At 37.7% G+C, this 11,724-nt stretch overlaps 1 protein-coding gene across 1 annotated transcript in view; it reads left to right on the top strand.

Moving 5' to 3' along the window:
• Positions 1-11,724, top strand: part of EVC (Ellis van Creveld syndrome) — a gene marked incomplete at its 5' end in the record, with an annotated part of 48,630 nt that overhangs the window by 6,056 nt on the left and 30,850 nt on the right. The window contains 5 exons of the mRNA XM_010141449.1: positions 812-910; positions 3,101-3,238; positions 5,165-5,323; positions 6,814-7,030; positions 10,426-10,574. Of these exons, the coding sequence (XP_010139751.1) occupies positions 812-910; positions 3,101-3,238; positions 5,165-5,323; positions 6,814-7,030; positions 10,426-10,574 (762 nt within the window). The remainder of the gene's footprint in view (positions 1-811; positions 911-3,100; positions 3,239-5,164; positions 5,324-6,813; positions 7,031-10,425; positions 10,575-11,724) is intronic.

Here is an 11,724-nt window from a genome sequence, read left to right as displayed (position 1 = left end):
CCTGCTGAGCTCTAATTATATCATATTTTCCAGATTTTGCCTAGCTGAAATGCTCTTTTTGATAACTGGGTTTATACGTAAATATTATTATATTTATGCTTTTATATGTTTAAAATGGGCAACCACTTCATCTTCTGCTTTCAGGTACATGAGTAACAGGCTGTTAAATTTGACATTATTATCTTAACGTTGGAAAATGCTGCAGCAATTAGTAATGAAGTGAATTGTATTTACGCTGACTCTCTAATTGAGGCAGGAGAAGACAAGGTTAAGCAAAATTCATCCCAGTGTTTAACAACATCTTTAAAAATCTTCTAAAAAAAATAGGTGTTTTTTTTGTAAGAGAAGGTAGCTAGAACTTGAGATGGTTACTTTTGGGTTGTATATAAATACTTAATTTATACTTCATTTGGCTGACCACAGTTGAAATCATGGTAACAAATGTATTTCTATCTTTCAGTTTAGAGGTTCATTAAAATTTAGAAAAATAGGCTTTATATTTTTAAGTGAACTGCGTTTTCTCCAGTAAAGGACAGTTTGAAATGTGTCAGTCTCATTACAAGGAGATAGGAAATTATGCACTTGTGCTTGTTAGAATGTAACACCGTCTTCCAGTATCTTACTGAAGCCAAAGCCAAAGAAATTTTCACAGTGGAAGTACTGGAGAGCTGCTAATGATATTTTGATTATTCTGCTTATGATTCGTTATGGTCTCACTGATAGATTTAGATCAACAGAAATTATCACAAAGATGTCCTTATAATGTTGAACAGGCACTTACCCTGGGTTTTGTTTCCTTTGTTTTAAATAGACGTGTGTTCAGGTTCTCAAAATATTCTTCACAGACTTTTATCAGAAAAAGAAGATTACTGATGATTTGTTCAAGAAGATCCTTTTAATTCAGGAAAATGTAAGTATTTTTGTTGATTAACATTTAAGACCACAAAAAATAAGAGTTAATCCCACCAACTGGTGTAAGCTCCCACAGCAGTCTATCTCACCTGCTCCTTTTAAACAGCGTGTCATTTGTAATCTGTTGCAGAATAAATGCAAAGAAACTCTTTTGTTAGTTGATTATCTCCATTACCTTGTATTCATTTCCTCTTTGTTAATGTTTGAGGTGATCAGGACAGTGATGTGTGTAATCTGTTAAAGTTAAAAGTATTTTGTAGTTGAATCCATTCACGCGGATAGAACACAGTGAACCTTATTCACTCAGGTTTAGTAATTTCTAATTATCAAGTCTTTGGTCCCACGTATCATTACTGATAATAAAGTAGCAGGACCTAAAGTACCGGAAGGAAGCTCAAGGCTTTCATGAAGGGAAAATATACGTATTTTCCTCATTGTCCTTTTTTCTTCCACATATGTGTGTTGAAATCCATATGCCACTTCTGAACTGGAAGACACAATGACAGTCAATATGCTTTTCGAGTTTAGTTACAGTAATATTTTTAACATTATTAGCAGGGAAAAAAGCTTTACAAAACTAAACAAAGTAGGAGACCTACTGGTTCCACTTTTCATTTTCCAGATTAGAGTCATAGAAAAGTCTCAGTTGAGAGGTACATCTGGGGATTGTCTGGTCCAACCTTCTGTAGGAAGCTGGGTCTTAAGTAAGGTTACCCAGTGCCCTGCCAAATCCAAGTCTTGACATTTGCACTGAAGGACACTTCACAAATTCTCTGAGCAGCCTAGACCAATATTTAATTTTCTCACAGTAATGATTATTTTTTTCTTACATACATAGGGAGTTTCACATACAAACATTAGTCTATCAGCTAGACAGCTCTAGTTATTGAGTTTTATTTTGTTTGTACAGTCTCACAATCTGTGAATTTAATACCATAATGCATTTTGCCTTAAAACCACTCTTCAGCCTTAAATCTTCAGATGTAGTATTGAAGCTGATTGTATTTACTAAATGAAATGTGAGATTTGGTGTGCGAATCCCTTTTTCTGATGGACTTCTGGCAATGACTTCAAATTATAAACACAGAGGAAATACAGATTAGGCACGTTTCTCAGTATAGGCTAACCCTCAGTGAGCCTTACAGCATCAGTGTCTTCATGCACCTAACTGAGCTTCTGCAAGACAAAGACTAAATCTTGTTTATTAGATGCAATAACTGCTGGAGTGCTCCAGTTGTGTCCCGTATTATGGAGACAAAGGTCTTGGAGTTGGGATATCGCATAAGAGACGGGACAGTTTAGGAATACCATGTAAAAGAGATGTTGGCAATAAGCAGAAGCATTTACAATAATACTGCATTGGCAAGATGGAGGATTATGTGATTTATTGCAGACAGCATTTTCTTCTTTTAGTTCTACATTGTAAGAAAAATTGATAGGATTTTGATGAAATTGTTTGTGAAGCTTGTCAAAATCCAGTTACATTTCCTTAAGGCATGAGGGTATCAAGTTAATGCATTGACACCCGAAACTGGGTGGTATTAAAAGTAAATGCTTGTTAATAAGGCATGTTTCAGCATCAACCTACTAAGTAATGGCAGAAAACTAGTATTTGTTGATATCGTTAACTTTCAGAAAAAATCATCCTGGTTTCAAAGGATTGAAAAACTTTAAAAACCCATATAATCATGTAGCCTGTAATTTGTCCTTTATGAGCATTACAGGTTTGTTCATCTGTGTGTGCCAGCACTCTGCAGGAAACACTCTGGGATTGTCCCATCTGGATACTTAACTGTGCTTTTAAACACAGTATGTACACTCAGAGCTGCCACAGGGCACGTGCATTAAAAATCCATATATTTGTGGATAGATTAAAAGGATTATTAGTATAAAAGCTTATGGAGCAGTGTTTACTAAAACTTGAATCTGGTGGAAACCGGCAGCAGTCTTGATTGTACTCACATGTGAGTGGAAATACATGTATTTGTATGAAGCGTAATTTGGAGCTGCCATATACCTTGAGTTTTCTTTGCTTGCTGCAGAAAGTACATTACCCAGAGACAGAACTTTCTAAATGCTTTTGTTCAGCTTCCTTATCCGTAAGGCAGAACTGACATACAAATTCACTCCCGAATTTAGAAGTTACGTCTGATTTTCTGTATAACATATAACTTGCTTTTTTTCCCAGGATTTTGAAGAATTACAGAAACATCTTGACTCTCGACTCCAGAATACTGAGATGTCAGGAGCCCATAATTCAGAGTACCAGACTCTCGACGACTTAGAAAGGAAAGAAAGAGAATATTCTGAGCACGTAATAGATAATGTAACTTTCTCATTTTTTCTAAAATTTTATTTTAATGTTACTCTTTTGATGGGGAATGCTTTTTTTATTTTTTTTAACTGTTCTCTTGACTAGTCCACACTTAGTAGTTTAGATGTTTATGAGTCCTGAAAAGATTTTTACATTGCTCCAGCGAGGTATTTCCAACTCTCTTTGGGAGACAGTGTTTTTCATACAAACACTGTTTTATCACACTGGGCTTAGAGCTGAGAAATGTTTATTGCTTGTCAGATGGTAAGATTTATTTCAAGCCTACATACAGCCTGACTTTTAGGAATTTTATCCTTGCTCCTCCATAACTGGAGTGATAAGAAACTATAAAACTTCTTCAGCTGAAATGAGTACTGAGAAAATAATGACGGTACAATCTTTTAGTATGATTTGCACATTTACTTTAGAAAAACGTTTTTCTTTAGCAGCTTTTCACATTAGAACACATTTACATGTTTTTTGATGTAAAATATAGTTTGATAGCAGTCACTTGATTCTCAAAGTAAATTTTTTTTTCTCTTCAGTAGTGTCACTGTGTCTGAATATCTTGCAGGCTAGAAAGCTGGAGGTTAAGAATATTCTGTATATTTTTTTCCAGTAAACTGAGAAATGTGGAAGATAATTGTCTTTCTCAGTCCTGTTTTTTTACGCAAATTCACTGATGGTGAAAATGAGACTGACTAGTCGGTCTGATGGCTCTGTGAGCTGCCTACACTGATTGACTGTGGCGCTTCAGCCCGGAACTAAACAGCCCATCATCTCAGCCTTTGGCCTTTTTCATAGAGGAGTTAACATTTTTTAATGTCCGGTGGTTAAGTGCTTCACTGGGAGTTTTCTCAGCTTTTTCTTGATTGTCTGTGCCTCTTACTTTATAGTGGAAGTCCTGGTAACAGTGGTACATCTGTGTCAAGTTTTGTTTGCAATTTGACTTAGTTCTGTGAAAAAACGATTGTTTAGAGTTCTCCAGGGTTAGTCACGTAAAAAAACCCACTGGCAGCCTCACTGAGCAACATGAAGCAGTTACTCACCAGCAGCAGTCATCTTTTAGTGGGTCTGTCACTCTTATGCCAGGATTTACTTTTCATCTATATCAAAAATTATTTCCCTGTATGCAGATTCATATAGATCGGGACCTTAAATTAATCCACCCTTCCCTCAGTAATATAAAGGGGTTTTTTGCCATACTTAGGTGCTATAGTTGCAGGTTTTTTTCAAAACTCACAGGTATTTAATATAAATCTTGTTGATGGATACATTTGCTTGTCTTTATGTGTACTAGTAATCCCACTGAAGACCAAAGAATATTCACAGTTGTTCACACTCGTAAGTGTTTGTGGGATCAGAGCCTAGAGATTACCCATACAATAATCAGAATGGGCACATAGACCGTGATGATGCTGCATAAAGTACTTAATTCCAGCTCAGTCAGTCAAGTGCTTATGTAATATGTGACTATGAAACACATTCATGAAAAACACTGACAATTTTCAGTTTTCCTTTTTTTAGCAAAAATATTGTTTGACTGGAATGCCTTCTCCTAAAGCTAAATAAACTTCCCAGAAAAAAAAAAACCCAACTACAGTTTGTTATTTTTTTAGTTTTCCTATTAATACTAACAACATAATAGGCTTTTATAAATGCGGTATGTGGGGAACTAACTACAAATTCTTAGCGAGTTGTACAGAATGACTGCATTTAAAAAGGTCAGGATTGACTTACCTGTTACATTCCAGCAACGTGTATCATCATAGTAAATAGACTCCTTTGCTTTGCAAAATGTTCACTGTAACTCATGTTGAAAGGTGTCTGTAGTCTCAGTGACTTGTGTCTCAGTAGAATCATATGCCTCTCACTGTAATGAAACAGTAGATGATTAATGAGGAAAAATGGGAGGGGGGGGTTATTCATATTCTACAGATGGAAGCTTTCTGGAAGCAGACTGACAAAGCTCAGCAGGCTTTTTTGGACCAATCAAAATGCTCAAGTGCCAAAGCAACAAAGATAATGATGGATCTGACCGAGAAAATGGTTGCAGTAGAAAGCTTATTAAGTGAAACTCAAGATTTGCAGGCAATGGTAAAGTACAAAAACAAGTTAAAGTTGAGAAAGATTTAGTCAATCTGAGCACAAAGAATGATGCAAGTGTACATAGTCTGCCAGTCCTGCCTCAGGAATGATGTAGACTGCTTACTTAGTTGATTCTTTCATCTTTGTTGCAAAGAGCTCAACTTCCATTGTGGTTTATGAAGACTTTTGGGAGGGTGAGCTCTCTCTCTGCTTGAGATCTAATTCTCAAAATACCTTTTAGACAGTCATGTTAGGAAAAAAAGTGATACTAATGCAGCCAGTGAGCCAGGAGCAAGACCACTAGATCTAACTATGAAGGAGAATTATTAGCCTGGGTATTATAACATTCTTTTTCTTTCAAAGTATTTATTCCACTTTGACTAAGAAATCCTAATATAAATTTCAGGGTGATTCTATGTGTCCAGTGTCTTTAATTAGAATTGAAAACTCTAACATCTCTTAGCAATATTGTCTTAAGAGGGGAAAAATGTGTTTATAAATGCATCAGCATTGTGCTTTATGTTGCATAAAATCTAACATTCTGTATTTGCTTTGCACAGGACACACTGAAATAATTACTTGGAATTTATAGATTAGCAGTGCAATCCAAATCTGATACGCTGTATTTTTTACTAATTGGGAGAATAAATGGATAGGTAGCTTTATTTGACTTACTAATAAACTGATACAGTAATTATTAGCTTGTTAGTTTTGCATTAGAGCAGCTAAATAAACTGAGCTGGCCAGGTATGAATATAGTCTTTGCAACTGATCACAGTACAGTAAGTTTCTTCAGATGGACAGTCTTCAAATGAGGTGTTTGGATACAAATACAGAAACTATTCCTTTTTGAAGTCACTACTGTGATGTTTGCATCTCACTGCAAAATTCATTGTGTGTCTCCATTACCTATAGTACCTGTCACACTCTTTCTAACCTTGCTGCATGGTCTAAAGCAGTTGCAGTTTCACCCAGGAAATCTTGCCTCCTACTGTAATCCTGGGCTTCCTCTCTAATAGTGCAACAAAAACTGCTAGGCCATAGGCAGTTATACTTATTTTTTTAATATATTTACTGAACTCCAGCTTACCTCATACTTGAAAGAATTCCAGCTGTATGAAAATCAGATGCATATCCTCAGTTCAAAATGAAGGCCCATATGTTCAGGTCCATCTTCCCCCCTTGAGTATTTAAGTTTGTTTTGCAAGCTTCTTGTTCTCTCTTCTTGCCTTAATGTCTTCTTGACAGCTACACGTAATGAAAAAAACCTGGTAGTTTTAGATTAGCTCTTGCAACTGAATGTGCAGTAAACCCATGGCTATCCTACACTGGTCAGGATTTTCAGAAGTGTTTAAATACGTGAAGATTGGTATTCCCATGGTCTTGAGAAGCCTCCTTGGTTTTCTCATAGTCTGGGAATGAATAAATGAATGAAAGGAAAAGCACAACCAAAGACCCAATCTTGGTTTCTAAACAGGGCTTTTTTATGTCTGTTTTAGGACATTCAGGAAAGATTATTCAGCTGGGAGCTTATGGTAAAAATGATCGATTCAATGAAATCCTACATTCCAGAGGAGTGCAAGTGTAAATTAAATATTGTATCAAATATTCTGGACCATTTAACTGTAAAGAATAATCTCTCAGTCCGACAAAAGGAAGAACTTTTAACGGATCTGCACAAAGCCTTCTGGGAAGAGCTGGCACATTTCAGTAATGGTGCGTACTTAGACCGGAGCTCATGACTTAACAAATACGGGTATGAGTTTTCATTATTGTATTAAATAGAAAAAAATTATGGCTTCAGCCCTGTATCCCTCTGTTTTACAAAGGTCTTGAACTGGCCAAGCAAACTATTATTGTGGAGGGCAGTTGTTTAAGGATGGTAACTTGGCTTTAAGCCTTTTAGGTCTTATTCCAGGCATTAGTATGAACTTTACAGTTCACATAATCTATACCTGGTTTCATTAATTTGAAGATTGAAGAAGAGTCACATTGATTACAAGTATTGGTGAGATTTCTCCATTTACTGTTCATGTACTTGACATTGTTGGTGCTACTGCTTGTATTAGGGACAGTAATAGCCGTATGTGTGCAGAATACAGTCTTATGATCATCTGCTAACATGTGGAGCCAGAAGATATTCAAAACATAGTTGCGCTGTCACTCTTTTGAAAAGGTAATTTTAAGGCTTATGATCTTCAGATAAACCCTTCTTTTATTGTACCAGAATAAAATACTTTTAAAATAAAGTCTTCCTTTTACACCCCTTTGTATTACCTATCTGTAAAGTACATAGTTATAACAAAGTTTAAGCTGACTAACCCACTGATTTAAGGTTCTTCCTGTGTCACTTTGCACATTACCTAATACCCAACGTGTTGAGAAACATACTCTCGACTTCTCTGATAGGTGCCGTATCAAGGGGTCAGTGCTTCTCATCAGCATTCGTGGAAAATTATAGTACGTGTTCAGCCAAAACAAAACAGTGAGAAGTGTTTTACTCTAACACATTTTCCAGGACTATTTCTGCTACTTGTGGGCGTATCTAAAGAAAATGGTCCTAGCAAAATGGCACTAGGGTTAGAGTTCAGTGAACTGAATAGTCAGAATGAATGAGGTCTTGTTGCAGTATATCCTTGCTGCAGCACTGCCTAGTCACTTTCAGGCTTCATGTGGGGAAATGGTGCCATATCTCATGGTCAGCAATTCACAGAATAATGGAATGGTTGAAGTTGGAAGGAACCTCTGGAGATCATATGGTCCACCCCCATGCTCAAGCAGGGTCACCTACAGGCTGTTGCCCTGTAGCATGTCCAGATGGTTTTGGAGTATCTCCAAGGCTGGAGACTCCACAATCTCTACCTGGGCAACCTCTGCTAGTGCTCAGTCACCCTCACAGTAGGTAAGTGTTTCTTGATATTCAGAGGGAACCTTCCATACTTCAGTTTGTGCCTCTGTTCCTGTCATTGGGCACCACAAAAAAAGCCCATCTCTGTCATCTCAGTAATCTCCCTCCAGGTATTTATATACATTGATAAGATTCCCCTGAGCCTTGTCTTGTCCCGGCTGAACAGCCCTAGCTCTGTCAGCATTTCCTTACAGGGAGAGATGTTCTAGTCCATCATTCCAGTTCCATTTTCATGGCCTTTCTCTGGACTCTCTCCAGTATCTCCATGTCTCTTATATTGGGGGTCTCAGAACTGGACATAGTACTCTGGATGTGGCCTCACCAGTGCTGACTAGAGAGGAAGAATTGCTTCGCTCCACCTGCTGGTAATAATTTTTCTAATGCAGTCCAGATACAATTCTTTTCAACAAAGGCATGTTGCTGGCTCATGTTCAGCCTGGTGTTCACCAGGACCCCCAGATCATTTCCTGCTAAGCTGCTTTCCACTATCTTGTTCATCCAGCCTATACTTCCTCCTCTTCTCTATGAGGATCTGACAAGCAACTGTGTCAAAAACCTTGCTGAAGTCAAGGTAGACAATATCCACTGCTCTCCCCTCATCCTCTGAGCCAGTGATTTCATTGTAGAAGGCAATCAGAATCCCATGCTGCATACTTGCTCCACTTTAAAAATGTCAATTAACCATGTGAGCAGTCTGCTGATGCTCCTGAATTCACATATATTGTGATGCAGATTATTTAATGGATGTTTGCATGCCTGGTTCATAGTTTTGCATAGGTTCAGCCACTAACATTCCTTAAGCATTATCACAGGTCTGCGTGGGGTTTTTTCCCCCCATTTTGTCAAGTTTCTCTTGTTCCAAAGCAAAAATACCTTTGTCAAGGCCTCGATTTTATGCAAAGTAGGTGTTTATAGTTATATTTAGTACAGCCTGTGCAGAAGGTCATTATTAACCTCCGGGTTTTAGATAGAAATGCAATGTGCTTAAAAAAAAAAAGAATCTGGAGTGCAGCATTTTCACATGAGAGTCTATGTTGACGTTGCTTATGAGCTTCTAAATACTTGAGTTAAACTGTACCTAAAATTCACAACCAGAACACAAAGCCAACAAGACACTGCTCCTAGGAAACAAATAAGGAAGTAGTAAAGAATCAAGTAGTGTTTAAAAATAACAGTTGCTACATTTGTTCAGATGACACTTTTATGACAGGCTTTCCTGTACTTCCAGTGTACTTTCAAGTCTTTTGTCAGAGCATCAGCGGCCTGTGGATAAGCACAATAAATTAGCGTGGAGAATAATTAACATGCTCAGTGCTACAGTACTGTACTCCTTCATTTCTCCACAAAATACTTTCTGGTAATTAAAGCAGCTTGATGTGGTTGCAGAACAGGAGCCACAGCTGACTATTATTTTGCATTTAGCTTTGCTTTTTGCCCTTTAGCTGCCTGTGTCAGGAGTGAAGTAGTGATCTGGAGGAGGGTGTGTGGGGAAAATAAAGTTCTTAGGTGAACAGGCAATGAGACTTGAAGTAGTGGCAGATCATCGAAAGCACCGATTCCATTCTGCAGCACAGGGGCCGGATATTGTAATTTATAATTCACTTAGAGCCACAGTGGGGATGAAGTAGGGAAGAGCTCATTTCCAAATATTTCCCAGTATTAGCACAAAATCAGGGGGACCTTGACAACTTTTGCTCCAGGTTCCTGGATGAGTCGCTTTGGAAGCCTGGTATGGCTGAATGCCAGTTCAAGCTAATCTGAGCTAGCACTGCTCTAGACCTTCCCCCCCCACCATATGTTACTGCCTCTGTCCTCGCAGCAACATTTGCATATCTGCAATTAAGTAATGGGGCCACTTCTGGACTTTCCTGAGGCAGGAGGGGAAGGTTTGGGGTACTGCAGATGGGAATCTGTTTCCTGAACTAAGACACTGCCTTTGCATAAACAGCAGCACCAGTGAAAGGGAGGGTGCAGGATGGTAGTGATCCAAAACCCTGACAGGTTTAAGTGCCATGCAACAACCTGAGAGTTCACATTTAAAAAGACTATCAGGGTAAGAATCAAATTTGAAATCCTGCATGGTAATTACTTGCCTATTTCACTCACTAACAGATTTCTGTGAGCTTGTGTTGTGTGACAGTAGCAGATGCTATTTTCTCCCTGTGGAATTGTGGTATCTAATCATTGGTGCTTTATGTTCCAGAATGCATCCAGGAAAGTAAAAACTTGATCTTGAAACGACTGGAGTGTCGTGCAAAGAAGAGAGAAGAGTTCAAAGACAAAGAGAAAGCTGAACAAAGGAGTCTCCTCAGTAAAACTTGTCATAACAACAATGTTCATGATTTTCTTAAGGTAAAAACTTATTTTCACTGTGCCATTAGTTCTTAATGCCAAATATATTTCAGATTTCTCCCAGTTCCATAAAATTGGGATTTTTGAATTGTCCTGAAAATCATGTGCAGTAGCACAGACCCCCTATTGCCTAGGCTTGTCTAGAGACTTTTTCTCCAGCGTTGCTCTTGGTGCATTGGAACAAAATGCCAAAGGGTTTTAAGGCTCGATTGCATGTTTTGTAGAAAACATCTTTTACTTAGATACTGTATGTTTGGTTCAATATAGGAAATCTCTGCCTGCATGACAGAAGAAGACAGGCTGTGCTGTGCTGATCTAATTGTTTTTTTGTGAATGAGGTTGCTGGGGCTCAAAAGACTCAAACTTCACATAAGCAGAGAGAAACTTGATTATGATTACTGGCAGGATACCTTAGAGAAGGTTTGCAATAGATAGTTTGATGTGGTATACAATGGCCATTTTGTTTTTGTTGCTGTTCAGAATGTATATACAAAATCAGAGTTGTTAGCTGTAAAAGCTGAGAGCTGCAAAACTCCTATAACTGCTGAGAACTACAGACCCAAGTTACAAAGAAATAAAAAAAATCAATCCTCAATTTTCCTGAAAAGAAATAATTTAAGGTTGAAGTGGTTACATCCAGCAGCATTCAACTTTTGCTGAGATTTGATAGCCTAGATAAATTACTGTATGAGAAGACCTAGATTCCAGCTGTAGCAAACTGTCAAAATTTATTGATCTCAACACTGCAATTTTATACTGCAGGGCCAAGTTAGTTAATTATATTGTATGAATTGGATAATGGTTATTGTTCTTGTATGCAACACCTGTCTGTCAACACCTCACTTCAAAATAAAAGATTTCAGGCACTTTAAAATAGTGGACCACATTTTACCTCTTTGGCTTTTCATAAGTTGAGGCAAATAATTCTGTCACATATTTTTTAGCCATTGAGCACTTGTGAATGTATTGTCCTTATATACAGTATTCAAAACCCTTGGACATATCCCAAATTCATTAAACAAAGCTTAGAAATTTTCTATTAAGCCCTCTCTGCTACAAAGTGAGAGCCACACAGCTTTGTGGAAGAGATGCTCTATTCTCTTACACCTTAGAAAGCCAACAGACACTGTAGATTAACGATCTGCTTTTG

Source organism: Buceros rhinoceros, unplaced genomic scaffold, assembly GCF_000710305.1.
Source record: "Buceros rhinoceros silvestris isolate BGI_N320 unplaced genomic scaffold, ASM71030v1 scaffold8358, whole genome shotgun sequence".
NCBI lineage: Eukaryota > Metazoa > Chordata > Aves > Bucerotiformes > Bucerotidae > Buceros > Buceros rhinoceros.
Note: the sequence above shows the minus strand (reverse complement) of the source record. Positions and strands in the feature narration are given on the sequence as shown.